The sequence below is a fragment of the Vespa velutina genome, chromosome 11 (genome assembly GCF_912470025.1).
Source record: "Vespa velutina chromosome 11, iVesVel2.1, whole genome shotgun sequence".
Taxonomy (NCBI): Eukaryota; Metazoa; Arthropoda; class Insecta; order Hymenoptera; family Vespidae; genus Vespa; species Vespa velutina.
This window is the reverse complement of record NC_062198.1, coordinates 4,100,509-4,123,581: the sequence shown is the minus strand read 5'-3', so window position 1 is coordinate 4,123,581 and position 23,073 is coordinate 4,100,509. Positions and strand designations below refer to the sequence as shown.

Here is a 23,073-nt window from a genome sequence, read left to right as displayed (position 1 = left end):
AAATGAATGGAGTTAATAGAATCGATTTTTTGGGGTTAGTAGATACAAAGTTCGAGATATGATTATCGTGTGTATGTAACGTCGTTCGTTCGAATGAAAAAAAGTATGCTCTGCCCTCTCCAGTCCGGATTGTTTAACGAAAATTCATTAAATATATTATACATTTATGTAAAACGAAATTTAAATCTTTACGCGTGACTCTTATTTACAGGCAAAAATCAAGAAATAAAAGAAAGAAAAAAAAAAAAAAAAAAAAAAAGAGAGAAATCGAAATAAATCAATTGACTTTCGACAAATACATAATGTCGCACGAAGTTTCGTGGACACGGCGCGTCCAGTTCGCCGTTTGCTCTTTTCATTTTCCAACGAAAAGGAAGGAATAAACAATTAAGCGCGTAAGCTCAACGAAATGACATATCGCGTCAAAGCAAATTCAATATACAATAATATAGATATACGAATCTTGACAATAATTCTTGCAACTTTGAAATACGTATCATATAATAACGGGGCCCTGCTCAAGAGCATTCTTCTTGCTGCCAGCTGATCATTTTATGAGATATGATGAAAATATATTGTGACTATAAAGAATCTTCATCTAATAGAGAAGAATGAAGGAAGAAAAAAATTTATATATATATATATACATATATATGTGCGGATAGATTAAATTATTATTTAAAATATTTGTTATTGAGTGAAAAAGAAGAATAAAGTAAAAGTTTCAAAAGAAATGGAGAAAAATATTTTTCTACGGTTTGAACTAATTAACAAAATAATTTCAAAGCTTTTGCCAAAAGGCAAAGCTTTTTCGCGTAGCCTTATTAAAAAGCTTGTTCATTGCTCGTTTGTTAGAAAAAGTCCCCATGGGTGGACGATCAACCCCCGTATTCAACCTCTACCCGTATCGCGAACCATGTATTCGTATAAACAGACACGTCATTGGATATATATACTTCCACGAGTATAGTATATATATATATATATATATAGACTTTGAAAAAGAGAGGAAGATTCGATCGCAAAGCTCATAGGAATACTATTTACTCAGGCAGAATACGCTTGCTTTCTGTCTCTCTCTCCTCATCTTCCTTTTCTATTTTCAGTTCATGCTCCACTTGGCGATTACGCAACGTTAAATCGAGAAATTAAAGAAGAGCAGTGAAATTGCGAGCTACGATATTTTCCGGGTAAAGAGCTCTCGGTAAATTTTACGTAAATGAAGCTTATGTGTGTTTGAGTTTGAGAAACGACGATGAAAGAAAAAAAAAAAAAAAAATAAATAAAAAGAAATTTCAATATTCCGAATGCTCGATGATCATGCAATCCGAAAATTATTTTCCTAGTACGATAAACACAGAAAGAATATTACCGATGAAAATATTGATCTGTTCCCGAATCCACAGAACTTCTATTTTCCGGTGTTTTTTAAATGTCCAAATAACGAGCACTTAATAGATCGATCGCGTGTAGTTTACTTCGTTATGTCACTATCGATCGAAAGCAATATATGATAATAGAACTTGTCTCGAAAAAGAATATGAATAAAAAAACGATCGAGAAAATGCATAGGAATGAAAGTACGACGATGTATTACTCAACGTTTCCCTACGAATGACCATAAAATTGAGATTGCTCAATATAGCAAAGAAAAGGGAAAACATATTTTTTTTTATTTGTTTCTTTTTTTTTATATCTTTTTTTTTTTTTTTTTTTTTTTAGAACGAACATGAAATGCCAAAAGGAATACGTATTAGTAAAGTCAGAGAAGCCTCAAGTAAATATTAATTATTCACAATTGAAATCATTTTGTTGAAATATTAAGGAAAGAAATCCCTTAAATTGTTCGATGGATTTCACTCATGAGAATTCAATGTTCGTTGGAACGAAGATTCGTTGTGAATAATGAATTAAAATGAAATTATACAATTATAACAATAGGAAGGGTCGAATGGAATCGATAATAACGAGAGATCACTAGATTATGAGAGATACTGAAACAATGAAGCTGTGAAATTTGGAAAAGTAATTTTATTAATGAGAGTTTGCGAGATAATCGTTCTGGCAGCAGGAGTACGCTCGTTTAATCGAGCAGGGCCCACGTATTTAACTCACGGATATTAGAGAGCAGAGGGTGTCGACGTTATCGTACCTTGTCGCCTACCTTCTTCTCCCATTGGAGAACGTAGGGCACTGGGTGCTCACCAGGGAACTCTACATGACAGTTGAAGACAACGCTTTCTCCCAATATAGCCGTTATGTGCACCGCGTCCTGATGACAAAGTCCTGAAAAAAAAAAAAAATATATATATATATATATATATATATATATATGTATATATCTACATTACTATTCGCTCGCATATCAATCTTCAATATTTTTCTCTCTTAAAAAAACAAAATGTTTGAAATCCATTATTTATATGCCATTGGAAAAATTTTATCGACGTAATCCAATATTATTTTTACAATAAAAATTCTATGTAAATTCTTTTTTATGCTTAAAGAACATTTAAGTATTTAATTGCTTTTCCTTTTCTTTTTTTGTTTTCTTTTTTTTTTTTTTCTTTTTTTTTAGCTGTGTTATATATATCCCATAATTTATTTAAAAATCTTCTGTATATCCTTAAGTAAAAAACATATACATTATTTTCTAACATGAATGCATCTTATATAATATTACTGTAGACAGATGTGTCAAATTTACAATAATGTATACCATTCTTTGTTATTTTATGCTTTGGAACTTTCTCTTTCTCTTTCCTTATTCTAAGTATAATATCTTGAACGTTCTTCCGACGATGGTAAAGCAAGCTAGTCGGAGGAATAAATTGAATCCCGTACTCGGTCGGTGCACTTAATGCAATTTGAATGTTCCAAGTTAGAACGTCCAGGTAGAAATACATTCTTCGAAGTTTCCTCGCGTGAAGTTTTGCACCGTTGACTATTGCCAAGAGAAACGCGAGAATCCATGGTTTCTGTCTGTTATACGAAACGTAAAAGTTACTGTTGTTTCATACAGAGAGAGAGAGAGAGAGAGAGAGAGAGAAACGAATTCGATGAAAGTCTTTTGGAAATACAATATATTTGGGATGAGGAACGAGTGAGATTTATCCTAATGATAATGAGTAACAAATCTAGACTATTTTAATTACTTTTGTCTTATTTAGCATGAAAGAAACTTCGTTGAATTTATTACTTTTAGCAGCAGTCGTATTTTACGCATGATCCTTTGCGCTTACGTATTATTTTTTTTGATTTCATTCGATTTAAGAGATTTCTCGAACAACATTGAGAGATAACTCAATGAAATTGCGACACCATATGTTCCGCAACTAGCTTTTCCTTCGTATAGTTATTACCCGGAATTCCATAAAGGGATATAGTCTCCGGAAATGTAGCGTCCACCCTTTGTCCATGAACGAACGTACCTTACAATGTTAGCCTTATGACGTAGCTTAATGCTCGAGAGCTAACTTTCGAAACAAACATGTCTCACGTCGAAAGTTCGGATCAAAGGATTCGCTCTGAACTGTACGCGTACCGAAGCATATATATTCTTCCATCCCCGCCACCTTCGATAAGCTGTTACATGAAACCTTGCAAAATCTGTAGGACAGAGAAAAAAGGAGAATCATGATATATTTCAGGAACAAGGAGTCGTGTCTTAGGGAGACACGACGTAGGTTTCGGTTAGCCGAATAATGGAACCCCAGACATTTCGATGTCATTTCCTTTGACGTTGATACGTGGTTTGGGGAGAGTGAAGATGCATTTTGCATGCGATTATTTCCAACGAAGTAAGCTCGTCCGATCGATCTTTTCCAAAGCTTCCGCGATGCTTATGCAAAATGGTAGTCGTTTCGCGTTTCGTTGAATATACACGGCGATGTCTCAATTTTTCCACGTGTTTTATAACAAGACATAGCAATACGATTTTATAATAATAATAGAACTTTCTTCTATTCTAGCCGTGCGTTCGAAAAATATCACGCTCGAATACATCGAAGAATTTTCTTTTATCTATTCGCTTGATATCTTTCGAAACGGAAATGAGATGAAATAATCGTAAGTTACAATATTCGTGAGAGAAAGGAGAATGAAAAGAAAAATGGTAGATAGGACGAAACTTTCGTTTCTTCTATCACAGATCCTAACGAAAATAAAAATGAGTATTTTAAAAGAAAACTCCTGAGAGGTATTACCGACCTCTTCTCTCTCTCTCTCTCTCTCTCTCTCTCTCTCTCTCTCTCTCTCTCTCTCTCTCTCTCTCTCTCTCTTTCCCTCTCTCCATATTTTTTTTTACTTATCGAATACAAAGTGTCTGAAATGCGGATTTTCTCCAAGTTTTAATCCAGGACATTCTATCCTTTACAGAATCAAACAGTATTAATCAAAATCTCAATTTCCTTCCTAAGTAAAACTTTTATGATGACAATTCGACCAATTACTCGTCAGAAGATTAACGATAATTCGGTTCATAGCATTGGTATTATAGAGAGAATACGTTTGATCGTGCGTTAGTTTCAATCGTAAGAAGGTAAAGCTCGTCTCACCATAGTCGATCTCGTTTACTTCTCGCGCCTTTGAACGGCGATCTATCGGATAATTCTGCGGTGAGAGCAAGCTCGTGGAAAGCCAACTGGAAATACCTTTCATCTGAAGCTGCTTGAGCGTCCAAGAAGTCTTCTCTCCTTCTCCCTTTCCTCTCGCAGATTCCACGCTTATCTACATCCTAAGATAGGTACATACATACATAACGTCGATGTTAGTACGTCCTTTAAATCGCTTTCGCGTTTACCCCCTCTCCCATTTCCTCGAAATAGTTTTGCTTTTCCCCTTTTAGATACGAAAACCGATGTCCGCTTGCTTCAAAGCCACTATCTCTAGAAGCTAGTTTGCCCTCCCTGTTTGTTTTACCATTGGCGATACTTCAAAGTCGTACGCCTCGTATCGTCCATCTCGTTCGTCGAATCGAGAAACGAACGCAGTGTGTACCTTACTTAATGCTCGATATTAAGCCTTTGACGAGAACACGTGTTCTGATTAGTTCTCTATCTATAATGAAAATAATATATTTTTTATTTATCACTTTCAAAAACTATCCATTGTGTAAACTATATAGTTATTAAGAACTTGTAATCTTATTCGTTGTTTATGATTTATTTTATGAAACGAGATTCGTTGTTTATGATTATTCTATGCTAATAAGAAATTTGCTGGTTCATATTGGGATGCCTTAAAATCAGGAAGCTGTGGTAGAAGGTTTGTTAATTAACCAAACGCAAAGACGTTATACTGAAACGTGAAAAAATATCACGATGTAATGTTGCACGATGTAAAATGCATACGCTTGAGTTCATCGAATCTCTCTCTCTCTCTCTCTCTCTCTCTCTCTCTCTCTCTCTCTCTTTGCAGTTGCTTTTACAGAAAAAAAGAAGAAGAAGAAGAAGAAGAAGAAGAAGAAGGACAGGCAAGAAAGACCCTCGAACATTTTACCAGCCAAATTTTCAAGCAGCGACGAAGCATGAAATTAACGAGACGTTGCATCGGATCTTTCGCTCTCTCTCTCTCTCTCTCTCTCTTTCGCACGTGAGTACACCACGACTGGCGTAAGTTAAATAGTTAAAGCACCTGTTTAAGGCTGCTTCGCTTTTGCCGGTAACGCTATGCTTCTACGCGCGGTTGAACCATGCCGGAGAGGAGAATAACGCAGACCAGGCTAAAAGCAATTAACCGATACTAACGAGTATTCCACAGCCCTTATATTCTGAAGACTCGAGAATTGATATTAATTATTTAGAAAGAGGTAAGCGGATATTTTCGAAGTCAAGATCTGAAGACAAAGAAAATTGCTAGTTTTTAATTAAATCGAAAGACAAATATCCATTGTACTCGACTATTAAGCAATTAAAAGAAATATTTTTGAAATGATATTAATGCTATTTATAATATTGCAATTGTGATCAAACATCGGCGATTTAATTTTCCTGCAAACCGCTGCTTTAATAATTTTTCGATACGACCGATGTTTATTACCGTCATTACCATGATTCTCCTCGTGGAACGTCATCTGTGCAATGTTGCTCGGTCTCGCCAACCATCTGTGCGATGATCACGACCAATACCATAATCATTCTATGTATTTCCAAGTAACGACCCGAAGTTATCGGATATTTTAAACGGCGATACTCTTTTCCCGATGATTAATTGCAGTTTTAAGAGCGAGGATGATTCATAGAACTTATCGCGATGCAGTTGCTATTTTAAGCGAAGATCACAAAGTTGTAAACTTCTCGTAAAGGTCGTTAAGATTCACGGAAAAAAAAAATTTATGATCGTTTAACGTTAAAAGAAAAAGAAAATTTTCTACAGTAATCATCGTAGGATCAATCGATTTCCATTATTAATTTTCAAGACAAAATTTTTTTCGTCTTTTTTTTATTTATTATTATTATTATTATTATTATTATTATTATTATTATTATTATCATCATACAACACTGATTTATTCAACAAGATTTCAACAAGAAGGATATAAAATTTCCTTTTCGAAAGTAACTGTCTCGATTTCACCTTTTCAAGGAAGGAATTACTCGATTCGACGATTTTACGTGAATTTAAAAGATATTACGAGAGCAGAGAGCGAACGGAAAAGGCGAACGACGCTCCGTGAATTCCGGGTGAAAATAATTGGGAAATAAATAAATTACGAGCGTTAGGCGGCAAAGTTTTGGTAAAACGGCGACGACGTGGTATGGTAAAGGAAGGGAGGGGAAATAATGCCGCACAAGCGGCGATCACAATGGCCGCTTTACACCCATGCCCCAACTTAGGAAACTTTCTATATTAAACAACTTTTCCGCTAATTTTGCTATTCTCTTTTTTCGTCATTTTCTCGTATTTTCCGTTTCACCCTCAGCCCACTTTCTTCTTCTTCTTCTTCTTCTTCTTCTTCTTCTTATTCTTCTTTTGCTACACGCCTCCGGTCCACTTCAATTTCTCTCTCTTTTTCTTTCGTTCTCTTCTGTACCGTTTACAGCGTTTCTCGGTAATTTTGTTCCTCTCTCTCTCTCTCTCTCTCTCTCTCTCTTTTCTTTTTTTTCTTTTTTTTTTTTTAATACTCCTCTTGTGCACAGCGTGCCGCTATAAAAACGTCTGCCATCGTGGGCGGAAGCTCGAAACTTCTCACGTTCAACTTTCCCGCCGTTTTAATTACCAAAGTACTATTCACTCGAATCTTTAAGGAAAAATATAAGAAAGGAATAAATCGATGCTATCGAATCATATAAAATTAATTATTATCTCATAAAAATATCTTTTCTAGCAACGATTTAATTATTTCTTATAAGATGTTTTTCCATTGAGTTTAATTATGTTCTTAAAATATGTTTTCGTAGCGATGTTAAATGTCACTTACTTAAACGCAAAGATACTCATTAGAATGTTGCGACATTCACTACGACTTTCAAATCCATTCTCTCTTGATCCTTTGTGAAGCTAATGGAATATAATTAACATATAATTGCGACAAATTTTATTATAGTAAGTCCAAAAGCGTGTATCGAATAAACACGTATGTATAAACATTCGAAAGTAATTAGTCGTCAATGCAATCGGATAATTATAAATCTTTTCATATTTCGTCTCACATTTATTTATCCTCGAAAAATTATAAAGAAAACTCGAGTAATCCAACTGGACGTACGTACGAGCACGTATTAATACGCATACATGTAAATACGAATATACAAAGATTTGCGTCTCTTGCATCTGTTATTTACAGCATATAATTATGACAATCTCTTTTTAAGGGAGATTTAATAAACCTGCTCTCATTAACGATACCAACGAGGATAACAAGTGCGACACAGCCAAGATTGCTGTGCTTTATCCGTTAACTATGTATAATAACATACACGAGCATGAACTAAAAAAAAAAAAAAAAAAAAAAAAAGGAAAAAAAAAAATAAGAGAAGTAGATGAAACGACCGACGCTTTGATGCATTTCAAAGTACTTCCAAGAGATATAAAAGTGATATTAAATTCGATAATTACGTTCGTGTGGTGTGGTCGTACACAGTCTGAAAACAATTGTTGATGATACTTTTTGTTTCTTATTCGGCTAATAATTGTATTGATAAAATATTCGATAATTTCATTAGTTAACTATTAACTATTAATAATTATACTTCTTTTACTTTACACTTATAATCATTGCGATCATACTTATATACCTATAAATGATTCTTCATTTTTTCTTTCGTCCTTTCTTTTATCAATTAAAATATATTCTCTCAAAAGGATAACGTCACATAACTTCAAGAGAAATCATAACAAAGTAATCGCGCTTAATGGAAAATTCTTAAGAGAAAATGTAATTCCAATTAGGCGTTTCAACATTAGAAGAGGATTATTAATAAAGATAATTAAAGATGGTAATCTCTTTGAAAAAGAAAGAAAGAAAGATGTCATCTCGTTCTAATTAAATATCTTACGATATTCACGGAAAAAGGAAGTAATCGAAATGACAAAGATTCATTATATCGATCGACAAGTTTAATATCAAAATGTCATTCAAATTTTTCTATTATTTAATTATAGCATTTATCATGAAAAAATTATTGCTTAAGTTATAACAAATATATTTAAACGTTTCTTATTAATATTAAAAATCTTTTAGATTCTTACACAAAAATCACGTCTTTTCAGTTCGATCGTTAGCCAGTTGAAAGAAAGTCATTTTCTCGTCCGATTTTGAGGATAAACCAAAAAGAAAGATAGAGAAAGAAGGAGAGAGAGAAAGATAGAGATAGAGAAAGAGAAAGAGAGAGAGAGAGAGAGAGAGAGAGAGGAAGTAAAAAAAACGAAGTCCTCCTCAAAATTGTTCAGACTTGTCGAAAAACTGCTTCGCCGGGTAGGACGGATGCTATCAAAGCGAATTCAACGCTGCAAAAGAGTTCAAAGTCCCGTTCTCTCTCTCTCTCTCTCTCTCTTTCTCTTTCTTTTTTTCTTTCTCTTTTCTCGCAATAGGCGACCCATTCACGCTCTTGGGTGTGTAGCGTCGGACGGAAGCTCTTTCAAATTGAAATTCGTATAACGCGTCACTCGTTCCACCGCAAAGACACGTTTGAGTCTTGTGAAGTAAAGAATGCCGGAGTGTCGTATCTAAGCGCGTCCTAATAGTTTTCTAGAGACACCAACGGTGAACATAAAAGTCAAGATGTTTCTCTTGCTTATCGTTGATAGCTTACAACTTTTTCATACATTTAAAAAAAATTTCATCTCGTGAAAGAGATTGGGAAAGATTTTTCTTATTCTAACCGAAGATTCGAAATGAACGTGAACGTTGAGAATCAGAATGCAGGATATATCTTGAATCGTAATTAATTATCGGTTAATTGGACACATAAGTACCATTGGGCTGGTATGTAATCCACAGTTATAAGTCACCTCGCTCTAAATTGACATCGTTACGATTCCGACTTCAGCGTATCTGTGCACAGTACACTGAATTCGGAATCGATCTATCAGTTCTACTCGAGAGACCATGGGGTACCTATCAGTTTGGTCGGAGAAACCTAAATTATCTAACGAGATGGATACTAATCGATGATACTAATTTTACGAGAAAATCGAAATAGCTGAGGTACTATATAATAATAGATGAGAATATATATAATAAATGGATTAGACGTTGTCAATAGAAAACGAGCTGTTAGAAACAATTAATTCCAATAGTATAATAAACTTATTAGAGTTTTATTAATTGAACAACAAAAAAAGAAATATAAAATATTATAAATCGCAAATCTTTTCGAGATTACAAATAACAAATTGAGAAAAATATTTTACAATTCTAATGAAAATTTTCTTTACGAATTTTGTCAGAGATTAATAATTAATAAAATAGAAGTAATTAGTAATTAATCGAATAAATTTTACCTGGTGTGACGAGGAGCACGATTCCCAATAGTAAAGTCCTTGTTGCCACTTCCGCAATCCGCCGGAAGTCCCTGCGACACCATCGCAGTCGTTGTTTCCTCTCACCTTCCCCTTCCGTCGTCGCTTCCGCCTCATTCTCGATGCGGTCAAAACTTTTCGTGGAAAACCTCAGCTTCCCGTGGAAGGAGCCATCGGATCTTATTACACGCCTCAAAATTCTTCTCTCTTCCGTATCCTCCTCTTTCTCTCGACGTTTATACGTCCGGGAACCTGTACACGTTGGCTGGCCGGAAACGAGAATCGCTCCGAACTCAGCTCTTTCAAAAAAACATTTACCATACCGTATCTATAAAGGTATCGATTTATATGATTTATTTTCACATGATAAATATTTGAATAAATGAACACCCAAAGATTATTATTACATCAAAATGAAATATATGTATTTTGTTGTTTGCCATTATTGTTATTAATTTAAAAGGAAAAGTTATACGCCTTGAAAAATTGTCTGTACACTTCTGTAAATAACTGTAAATAATTATGCGCTTGTATCCTTTGTAATTAAACGCTCAACGCGATTCCGCAAACTCGAGTACACTGGTGATTTGTGGTCTTGCAGTACGTACGATCGGTGATATCGATTGGTAATACCTCGTTCTAACGAGATTCACTAACTCCATGTGACAAAGTATACGCTTGATAATTAATACCGATTAGCATAATCATTAAACGTGTAACTATTTATCCTTTTGTAATTAATTACAACATTCTCGATCGACTATAAAACTAATAAAATGTATTTGTTGAATTGCGATTACAAATAGGATATCTCCAAAATTTATGTAACTACATATCTATTATTAGAAATGTTTATGACGTATTTCAAAAATTATGTAGAAGAAAATAACAAAGTAGTCGGTTAGTTTTAGTTCGTTCTAAAAAAAGAAGTGATGATCATTGCTACGAATAATGTTCGTTGGTTCACATTATTATTTCGTTGCGCTTCACTTACTTGTCCTCATCCTCGCAAGTGCCATTCTCCGCAGGTACGTAAAAACCATCTTGCCTTAGGGTAAGAGGATTCTCAGAAGAATTTCGTTCGCAAGACTGGGACTCGAGCCTTCGCCGGAGGTCCGTGGCTTGTAGCCCTCCTCCGCCCCCCATACCCCCGCTCCCATAGTATCTACGATCACAAACACGATTCGTGAAGAGGTAAGATCACTTAGAGCATGTTTACTCGACCGTTCGTTCGTTTGGTATTGCGTCGTCAGCGAAACTAGAGACGACGATCTTATGTACAAAAATTCCAACCACGTAAATACGTATTGTAAATACAGTATGTCACCTTATTAAAGATTTTATGTCGAGTTATTTGTTTACTTTATATATATATATATATATCTATATAATTTGCGAATATATGTTTGATATAAAAATATTATTTTAACGAAGAAATCTTATTTATTTTAATGATTCTTATTAAATATTCTAATACATATATCGAGTTCTATTAATGATTCATAAAATGTCGTACCCGCGGAGGAGGTTGATAAACCTCAGAACGGATAAAGGAAAACGAAATCGGATAATCGGTCTTTTATTATCCAACTCAAGGACTGCTTGCATCGAGTAAAGACCAAACGATCCTCGTATTCGATGCGATTGAGAAACTAAAGAAAGATTTTTACGTCTTCTCACGAACGAGTTTACTTGACTCCACTTAAAAGCCATCGAAATTCGATGGGTATTGTCGATAGCATCGTATCTTATCTCCTTCATAGTCTCACTTTCCAATCGGAAAATGAGATTCCCATTGGAATCGTTTCTCTTTAAATCGAACATCGGTCTACGCGAATCGATATAGCTCTTTGAAATCGAGATAAAGGCTATCATCACTATATTTCGTGTTAAATAAGTCGTCGAATGATTTGAACAACTTCAAAAGAGATAATTACGAGAATAAAAGGATTCATATCTTTTCTATATTAATTAATATATCGATGTTATAATGATTTGTCAGTCAATGAAAAAAATTTACAATTATAAAAATTATAATGAACGGGCGAATACTTTTTTACACTCATTTTATATCGATCGTTTTAATTACAATCAAATTTCGAAGAATATTAGAATAGTAACTGAAGATAATTAAAAGAGATACGTTACCCCTGCCGCTCCGCCGCCACTACCGCTCTCCGGATCGCCCGCCTCGTTTGCCGATTTTCACGATCCTCCTCGCCACTTCCAGCTTCTCCTCGAGAGCCACCTTAACCACTGTAGCGTGTTGCTATCATCACCTGAAACGAGCGAGATATTGCGATGGTTTAATGGCGTTCTGCATGACAATATACGCCCGACGGGATATACATTTTATGGCTAATGTTACAACCACGGAATATAACGCAAACGCCCGCGCATGCGTAACCCCTTTATCTCGCCGAATTTTCCGAGTAACGTGGCTTTAAACGATACTCTTGTGTTACCTATACATGTAAATATATACCTATATGCATATGTATACGCGCGTGGGCGTACTAAAAGAGGTTGCTTTGAAATCGAGTCGCATAAAATGAATTCTCTCTCTCTCTCTCTCACTCTCTCTCTCACTCTCTCTCTCTCTCTCTCTCTCTCTCTCTCTCACTCTCTCTCTGTCTCTGTCTCTTTCCGGATAAGGCAAAGATCAATGTAGCTCGTTCTTATATATCAACGACGAGACCAAGACCATTGAGAGATATTGAATTGGTATAAAAAACCTCGCGTTGAAATCATCAAATAAAATGATATTCTGATCGTATTTTTTTGAAACGACTAAAGATCAAAAAGCATACGGTGAAAGCCTCGAGATTTTTGAATTATAACTATTATGTCGTTGTCGACGTTATTATCTCGAGTGTTATTCATACGTTGGTTAAAAGATACATAAACATATCTTTCTACTTTACGAGTAATTTTCTTTTCTCTTCGAATACGAAAGAAAAATTGCCGTCCTTTGTTGTGCCAAATCTCATTCTAATTTTTCAAGAGATTTATTCAATTATATTTAAATCATCTCACAAAACTTACAACTTGTCCAAAGCTTATGTAACTCAAAGTAAATAATCTTAACTAGTCATAGAACCCTTCAACGAACTACCATCTGCATTGTTAAAACAACGATAGTTTCAATGCGAAGGAAAAGTTTAAATTGCATCAATTGCGGTGAAAGCCTTCGCTCTCGAGCACGATCGAAACTCGTGGAATTCCCTTCGTGCCGTCAACGGTGATTCGACGTAGTAGAAACGTGAATCGAATCGATTAGTAGTAGCTTGCACGTGTTCGTGAAAGAAAGGGGGAGAGGAGGGAGGGAGGGAAAAAGGAAACGAGAAACGATCGAATCAATTTAGATTTAAGGGAGAAAGAAGAGTGATTGTTAAACCATCGTTATAATTGTAACCCCATTCCACTATTCGCAATGGTATCGTGTGATTCAATGATAATAAAGATAGAGAAGTATATAATTAGCCTATCGAGAAAGTAATCCCTTCATTTCTTTCGTCGAAACGATCGTCGAATTAACCGAAGATATAGAGGGATATTAAAAATGAAGATAAAAATTTTAAACGAAGAGAAAGATATTTTATTAGAATTTAGTTCGTTCGTGTTTCAAACGAAAAGTATCAGTTAAACCTGGTAAGTATTATTACAACGTTGTAATAAATAATTCAAAAAAAGGTAATCGATGATTTTCTAGGTTTCTTCGATGATCCTTAAAGAGCTCTTGCCCGAGTTAGGAATATCTAATCTAGATAAGTGTTAGTTTATTCCTAAGAAACATGTCTACATAACGTTTACGAGCGTGTCGATAGTAAAGCATCGATCCTGGCAATGTTCTAACCAAGTGTCTACTGCCTATAAGGACTCCCGCTGTGATTGACTAAAGTCAACGACCATCGAGGATGGAAAGGAAAGAGAATTCTCCTTGGAGTAGTGCGATTAACAGTCGTTGTGAAATTTATGATCAAAAAGTAAAAGGCAGGAAATTTGAAAGGAAATAAAAAAGGATTTTACGAGAGTGGCGCAGTAAATTGTCACGCACGATATTTTGTTCTTTTTTTTTTTTTTTTTTCTATTTATTTTTCATTTTCTTTTTAATTTTTTATAGAAGCTTCAAATAGAGGGTCAAAATACTTTGACAAAGCAATCCTGATAGAGTACTTCGTTACGGTGTATGGTATTCTCTGAACGTAAATGTCTAATGTTTTATAATACCAGATCAGAACGAACATTGTTTGCAAAGGAACAAAGGTGTCATGAGATCCAATAAACTCAACGCATTTGACGTGCTCAAAAGATATGTCGGAAAATAATAAAAAGAATCATGAAATAGAAAAGCTTTTTTCGATCTCTAATTTTATTTCCTTCCATCGTTCCCATCATTCATTCCACGTTCCAATAAAAACATCAATTTCGTTGAAATCTATTCGAACACCATGGGGTCGTGGAAAAAAAAAAAAAAAAAGAAAACATTATTGCAAGTCATAAAAGTCAACGCTAGTAATAGTAGACAGACAGGAATATTCCGAGTGGAGTTTTCGAGGATCGAGTATCGGATAACTACTCGTCTTTATCACCGTTATCACTCTTGGCGTTAAAGTCACGTTTTAGTGGCCCACGGTCAAACTATCCTAAGCCCAGATGCTAGTCGGCTGGAGGTACTTCTTCCCTCACAATTGAGTCGAATGAACTGGCTATAAGGTGTGAGATTATCTCTCTATTTCCCTTTCTCTCTCTTCCTCTCTCTCTCTCTCTCTCTCTCTCTCTTTCACTATATGCTAACATACATGTATGTATATATATATATATATATATGTAGATAGAAGTCAACATGAGAGTAGATAGATGTGTATGTACGCGCATATCTGTGATAGCTGGTTTATACTCAGAGAGCCGTCAGCACCTCAGCAAGAAGGGATGATACGAGTGAGAGAGGGAGAAGGAAGCACAGTGCTAATAGAAGGTGCAGAGAGCGAACTGTTTGAACAATGGCACATGTCTCCCGTGCAATTGCGCACCGCCAAACGGGCCACGACACCGGCTGTCATAACCCGTCTTCGTGTTCCTCGGTTATTAGCATCGAGCCGGTGGGATTGACCAATTTCTCTCACGGTATCTCTTGCATATCGTAATCCGAATTTCTGATTAGCCAAATAAGTTTTAACTTTTTCAATCCTTTTACTTATTTTTCCTATTAAAACTTTCTTTTCTTATAATAAATAATTCGCTGAAAAGATATTTTAATATCGATTTGTTAGGTTATTGATCATAATCGTTTAAATAAATCAAAATAAACTCGTTTGAAAGAACCGTTAAATGACAGGAAATGCTTGTTGTAAAAGGCAACCAGGTGTCGAGGACGAATATTAACGATGGTTAAGAACAGACTCCTCTGTAATTACGTAAATTACTGTGAGCGTAATTGAAAGGGAATCCTAATGAACGTACGGGCTCGTATCGCGACTGTATCTGTTCTTAACTGTGATTACTTCTGAATGAAGAAGGTAATTGGAAAGTAGAAATTACTCTTACGTAGTACTCATGTTCGAAGCATTTCTATCTATTTTCTATGCTTCTATGCCAAAAGGTACCATATAATTATAACTTTAAGATACAAGAATTCTCAGAAATTATTGTTAAAATTAAATGAAGTTTTACATAATGCATGAAATGGGACACTTAACGCTTGAAAAGAAGATACTATAGTTTTGAGAAACACTTTCTAAAAGTATAAGGAACGGTTCTCGAGGACATCTTTTTAAGGTAGAGTCTTAACAAGAACCTTAACAAGACGGTCAAGAATTACGCATGCAATCACGACTTTGTTTGTCCACGTTCTATTTCACTCGGACAAGCTTGGTCATTCAGAAGAAAAAACTCGTCCACTCAACTTTTTAAGAGAAGGTAGAACATTAATGGTAACCTTGGACTCGTCCCCGAGTTTTAAATCGTCGATGTCAAAAAACTAAGCTCTATGAAAGAACAGAAAGAAAGAGGAAATGACAAAAAAGAATCCATCAAAGACGATGTCACAAAAGACGATGTCGCAGGCCAAGTCAGGTGACATTTCTTCGCACCCAAATATTCCCTAGATATGCAACACGTAGATGATTTTTTAAAATAAGACTCTCCTTGAATCGGTCACCGTACTCCTTTAATATATATATATATATATAACGAAGCATCAACGGTTTTCTGCTTCATTATATAGATTCTCTTCCCTTCTATCCTTCTCTAATCTCTCTCGTGCGCGCGCATGTCTCAACGTAGACCATCTAGAGGCCTTTCAGCTTCCATAACCACCGAGCGTCTATCCGTCACGAAATCTGTTTGAACGTCCTCCTGGCACGATGATGAGGATGTTAATTATTACCGTCAAGGTTCACCCTAACTACGAAGAGATAGAGAGAGAGAGGAGGGAGAGAGGAGAGAAAGCGAGAGAGAGAGAGAGAGAGAGAGATCTACTAGCAGCGCGCTGAAATTCCGGGATGAAAGGGAAGGAAGGCGAGGTCACTCGATAGCATTGCTGATGATTCTTACTGAACAAAGTCCAAAGAGAGTTCCTTCTTGATAAAAGATTCACATTGGGACACGTGTCGCGTTTTCTTTGAAAAAAACTTTATCTTCAAAATTTTAACAAAATTCTCTATTTAACAGATTTCTTCCAATCATTTTATTAAAAATAGATATCTTTAGAAATTCGTAATCAGAGAATGATCATTAAAATATTTCAATGTACGGTCGATTAATTCTTAGAGCCAAAACCTTTACCTTAGTTTAAACTGCCTATCAGGAATGAGCCAGCGTTCATAATCACGTTATACCCACATGGGTACGGAATCCGCTTTGGCCAGCACCCTTCATTCTCGTCGCTTCATCGAAGATGCAGATTCGTTAAAGATTTAATTATTCAATCTCAATTAAATCTCCTCGGCCTCTCTCTCTCTCTCTCTCTCTCTCTCTCTCTCTCTCTCCCTCTATCTATCTATCTATCTATCTATCTCTATCTATCTATCTACCTACCTCTATCTATCTATCTATATATCTATCTCTATCTATCTTGCTCGACTTCTCTGTTCCTCTCTACAATTAATCCTATTATGTTCTGGTCAACATCGACGTAGAGAACTCTTCTGCTTTGCGCATCCCTTACTTTAACCCGTTAAACGGATTGCTCCGTTGGTGTACGTATTTATTTGATCTTCTTCCTCGCACTATCAGAGTTTTTCTTTCACGTGAATTTTGAATTAGGGACAATGCTCTTTTAATGATTATTCGTCAAAGTTTCAGAACACATTGATCGTACCTATAATAAACTTTTCCCTTTTAATATTTCATTAGTTTATTCGATAAAACTATTATGGATCATAATAGCGAGAGATTACACTACTATAAAACTTTGCATTTTACGTTTTAAAGTTTTTTGTTACGAAAGACTCAAAGAGACCGTAATCAAAAGTTGTTGAAAATTGTGCGATTTGAAAGATCGTAAAAGCTGAATTCGAGATATAAAAATCATGAAAGTGGAACGGTAAACATCAGTAGAATTTTTGTTGTCGTACAAAATAAAACATACTTTGAATAATATGAATGACGAAGTGAAAAAACAATTTGTGTTGTTATTTTGTAAATAAAGCAACGCGAGTGTGAACATGTAAAATAAAATATTGAAAAATCAAGCCAATGAAAGTTGAAAAATAATGTAAACTCAAACGCTCGTATTTTTGAAAAAGGCTTTTATGTAACAGGTACGCATTGAAGTTGAGGAACGTAAGAACTAAAAAAAAAAAAAAATATAAAGAGAAAGATGCTCTGATGCAAAGTGAAAAAGATTGAGATGGCTCGAATATGAAGAGCAAAATAAAACAAAATTGACTAGAGATAAGATATAGACCCTTGATATTTTTCACATAAGCGCGTTGTTTACTCATCTCTATCATCAAGAAAGAGATATTCAACGAAGACTAGCGTTTCTTTTTTTAGTCACGTTTAGTCTCTCATCTCACGGGAAAATGAACATTCTCTTTTCGAGGAAAATAAATCAAGAAAAAAGGCGATATTTTTTTCTGCATAAAGTTTTTAAACAATTCGAATGCTCATAGAAGAAACAACATCGATACTCGACATGTAAACCACTTTTTCTTTACCGAAGAAAGACTTATACGGTCGGATCGAGTTGCGTGATTTATTTCCTTCGCGAGAAAAGAATAAATCCGGCGAATTTCTGAATCCGCTAAGCTTCGCGGACCGCGAAGAAGGATGCTGCGCCTCGCAACGTATTTTCAACGTCGTGAATCGAGCCGAAAGAAGGAGAGAGAAAACAAGAAGACAAAATGAAAATGTAGTATGCATAAGTCGAGTACGGAATAGGAATGGCGAGAGACGCGACGTTAGGGAAGAGACAATACATATTATGCAAATCTTAGTCTGAAATAGCTTTGAAAGAATTTCGAGGAGAGTCGAGATATCGATCTGACTTAAAAAAAGAAAAAAAAAAAAAAAAAAATCCGATTATATCATCGCACTGTTTTTCTGATAATAATTAAAATTAAATGAGATCTAAAATTAATATTGACTTGAATTAAAACAAATATAAAATACAATCTAATTTTCAGATCAATTTTGAAAGTTTAACATTTATCTATAATTTATTCTATATGATATAAAGGTTTTTATAAACATTCATTGAGATTGCAAATGTATAGGTGCCATATCGTAGCCGGAAACGACGAATATCATATACGAGTTTACTCGTTGAACGTGGGATTGTTTATGGACCGAGAGAATGGTCATAGAAAGGTAAATGGGAAAGAGAGAAAGGGAAGAATTGGACCCGAATAGGTAGGAGAGGAGATTCAGCGAACCAAATTGTTCAACCGCACTTTACTCCCTTATTGTGTCGTCGAACAGCTTCGAACTCCTGTAATTGACTCCGTTTACCTACGATATCCGCTTCAATTCACAGAATACTCCTCTTCAACTTCCTCTCTTCATCTCTATCCTTCTCTCTGTCTCTTCTTCTCCTACTATTTTAACAGGATGTACCTATCCAACTCTAAATTAATTTCGCACAGGACTATCGTTTACCGATTATTCGACTCGGGCAACCCGATATCGAATTTTGTCCGAGTTCAATCGCCTAATTTCACTTATGTATAATTTAAGAGTATGAACTTTTCATAATTGAAAATAAAGAAATCATCCAAAAGAATATAGTAAATGATTTAAATAATAAAAATTGTTACTATCTCAAAGTATATTAGAAAGAAACTTTTTCAACAGACTCAGAAATTAGGTGTATGCACTTTCGGCCAGATGGAAAGATAAAAGCTTTAAAAGTTTATGCATATTGCTCTGCCGTCAATAAGCTAAGTTTTCTGATCTTCACGCGGAAAAGAGAGCTTTTCTGCGAGAGCTCTCGCGACTTAGATATGCGCACGAGATAAAATAAAAGCACACTGTGAACTCTCATTGTGTAGCTCTCTAGCGTGCGATGCATTTAAAGATTTCCGATAGAAAGATTGAAGTATTTTTAAATCTATGTGCTTTATCTCTCTCTCCTCTCTCCTCTCTCTCTCTCCCTCTCTCTCTCTCTCTCTATTTCCTCTCTATTCCACTAATTCTTTCTTTTTTCGCAAAGTTCGCTCTACTCGCGTAAATCAGCAATCGACCGCTTTGTCGCACGCGTATTCGATGAATACTAATCGTGCTTGCGGTGCGAAACAAAATTTATCGGTAAACCCGTATTCGAAAAGGGAATATTAGTTTAAGAAATTAACAGAGGTATTTTGTTTTAAGGAATAGATTGTATTATGATTCAATGATAGTTTTAAATTATTATTTCTTATTTCATTAATCAAATAAAATTAAAGTTAACAACAGTTCAAGGATTTTTGACGAAAAAAAATCTATCCTAAATATATGTTACAAGTATTAATCGATTATTTCTGTGTTTCAGAGAATTCATAAACCGATCAACGAGCATCAGATATTTGATGTATCAAAGTTGTAAGCGTGAGTGTCAAACTCATCATTCGGAATGCAAACCAAAGGGTTTGCCAGACCAATGCCGATTCGTGTTGTAGCGCAATGGTCTGACTAGAACTCTCGTGATATAATGCAACGTCAATTTGCTTGCTCTTCGCCCGTGAAGTCCCTATCTGTGTTGGATATTTCTGTCTTATCGCCTCTCATTCCAAGCTTTTAAAAACACTGCAATAACAAATATTGACGCGAAATGTTTCAATATCGATATACTTCCTCGATGAAGTGCAAATTCTCCTGTTATTGATCATTTTGCTAAGCGATCCTCATTGTTATCATAAAAAATATCTACGTATATTGCGTTTCCCATATTTTTCAATGCAAATTGAATCTATTCTATATCTCTTTATCGATAGTACACTCAATTAAACGGATTCAATATTGTGGTTTTACGCAATGTGGAAAAATTTAACTATTATATTAGTAAAAATAATTGCCAATTATTAATGATTTTTTACGCGGACGTTATCTTATCATGATACATAAAATCTAATTATTCTAAAATACTTTCCTTTATTATATCCTACCTCATTAATCGAGAACAATGATAGGAATATATATATATATATATATTATAGATACATATATGTATATTTGTATCTATACATATATGTATCTATAATATTCAATTGCTGAATCCCGCGAGATCCTTTATCTCCATGCGAATGAGAATCGCATAGGTGTGTTTAAGCAACGCGCTCCATCCGGTCATTGAATATATGGAAAGGTGTCGCCGATATTTGCGGTATGCCTCGACAACGTAAAGCCCTGAAAGCATTCGCGAGAGCCAAAACGACGGGTTCGTGCTACGGCATAACGACCGCTAAACGCAACCGCGGCAAAACTGGTCCTCTCCCTTCTCCACCGTTTATATTTTGTCTCCCTCTCTCTCTCTCTCTCTCTCTCTCTCTTCCTGACTCTAAAGCAAGAGACAGAGTAAGATAGGAGAAGCAAATCATTCGCAGCTGCATCGTAGAGGTTGCGAACCGCAAAACTAGGAACGGAGGTGCCTGGTGGTATTTCGAGCATCCCTTCCACTACTTCATCCCTTAGGAGCCTACTCTTGGAGAACTCCTGCCAAGGTACACGCGCGAATTACAACGAGTACGATGTTAGACTTCCGGTTGCGTGCCGAGCGAGACTAGAGACAATCCCGAAGGAAGCTTCTAGGATGATCTAACTTTTTGCGGTCGTCCAAAAGCTCGTAGGACTTTACCGTTTCTGGTATGGGATTCCGAGAATTCCAAAAGCTCGACGTCCAATGACGTTCACGTCGATCAACTTCCCTAAATTGGATTCTCTCAATACCGTTCACCTGCACGATATCATGGTCTCCTTTCTTCGAGTATGTCCGTTAGGTTGCATCATTCTATCTCGTTACGTTCAAGAAATTATTTTCCTTGATAATTCCTCGTATGCATTCAAATTGTATGAAACATTAAAATAACTATTATGGAGAATTAATGACTTATTTGAAAAAACAAAAAAAAAACAAAAAAAAAAGAAAAAAAAAAGAAAAGAAAAATTCTCTTGTTTTTTTTCTCGATTTTCCTCGTGCAATAAGAAAATCTTGATTATACGCATAAAAACAAGGAGAGCCAGCATTGAAGGGTTAAAAGAGCAAGAACTTATTCGTTCCCACGCGATTCAGAAAAGAATTCTATGAGATTCCAAGCTTTACTTGTGGATATTTTTCTTCCTTTATAAATATGCATGGTGGAAAGAAGAATCGAGAGATCGAGATTGTTATACCGGTGAATGTAATTCTGATCTCCATCGCTGATTACACGGTACCTATGCAAGAAAAATATTTTTTTTTTTTTTTTTTTTTTTTTTTTTTTTTTTATTGTTTTTATTAATACGAACTCCCTCGTCCTTTCTACGGTTCTAATTAACGTGCATAAAAATATCTTTATCTGCAGCGAATGGTTAAATGCTAGATTTTAAATCACTCGACGAGATGTAGATGAGTAGTAACGTTGTAATCATGATAGATACGTTTCTAATAATAGAGTACAAATAATTACCTTCGTGCTTGATTAAATGTTTTATCGATGCTATACGTAATTCGCTTTTCAGTCCCGTACATCTAAATTTCCACGCGAATCCTATTAAATATAAATATTCAATCATCGCTTATACGCACGGCTATACAATTTATACCTAACAGCGAGAAAGAGAACACCCGGAAACCGATCTGAAGTTGTCTTGTCAACTTTTCATTGACCACTTCTCTCTCTCTCTCTCTCTCTCTCTCTCTCTCTTTTTCTCCTTTTCTCTTTTATTTTCTCAGTGCCATTTCATTTATTCACCTCGAATGGTGCTAAAGTGACTTCCATCGTTGAAGCGAGAGAAAATTAATCGATAAATTCCCAATCCTCTTCGGTATTCGTTGTTTCGTTCGCTTAATTCGAAATCCAACGGAGAGGAAGAAAAGTATAACGCACGTTGACGATTTTTCTAACGAGCAAACTTCGAGAAGAAATAAAAAAAAAAAAAGAAAAAAAAAAAAAAAAAAAAGAAAAGAGAAAAAGAGAAGAAAAAAGGGAAAGTTTATTTTCCCGCACAGTTATATTACTTCTACGTCTGTTGTAGAATTAACGAACTACAAATTGACGCGATTAATTAAATTTCGTCAATCTTTTCAATATTTTTTTCGTTAACGAACAACGGAAGTGATTGTATAAAAAAAAAAAAAGAAGAAAAAAGAAGAAAAACCGAGGATCGTGAATTCTTATCATCGAAGAAGAAAAAGTTCGAGTAGTCTTGTCTTTCCGATTGAAGAAGCAAGGTAAGACGGAGATAGAGAGATTGAAAGAAAAGGGAGTGGAGAGGAGTACTTGGAAGGTTGCTAAAAGAAAGCGAGTCTTTCTATCGAGTTGGTCAGCAGCCCACGCTTGCAATTGAATCGATCGTGCCGAAGGAAAGTGCACTTATTGTTAGCCGTCTCTCGCTTGTCTCATCTCACTTCTGTTCTTGTACACACTAATACTGAAAGAACTTTAGCAAGATGCGAACAATAACGATTGCCTAGAACATACTTTGGTAATT

General features: G+C 35.3%; 1 protein-coding gene across 28 annotated transcripts in view; it reads right to left on the bottom strand.

Annotated features, from left to right (window-relative positions):
- The window catches only part of LOC124953042 (protein turtle), a 189,689-nt gene that overhangs the window by 40,386 nt on the left and 126,230 nt on the right, over positions 1 to 23,073 (bottom strand). For 18 of the 28 annotated variants that reach the window (XM_047503858.1, XM_047503842.1, XM_047503855.1 and 15 more), the window contains 4 exons: positions 12,112 to 12,242; positions 10,958 to 11,128; positions 9,946 to 10,262; positions 2,153 to 2,286 (listed from right to left, as the gene is read on the bottom strand). In XM_047503858.1, the coding sequence (XP_047359814.1) occupies positions 2,153 to 2,286; positions 9,946 to 10,262; positions 10,958 to 11,109 (603 nt within the window). In that variant the 5' untranslated portion in view covers positions 11,110 to 11,128; positions 12,112 to 12,242. Of the gene's footprint in view, positions 1 to 2,152; positions 2,287 to 4,556; positions 4,736 to 9,945; positions 10,263 to 10,957; positions 11,129 to 12,111; positions 12,243 to 23,073 lie in introns of those variants that run through there. The other 10 variants (XM_047503854.1, XM_047503864.1, XM_047503857.1 and 7 more) reach the window with 6 other exon arrangements.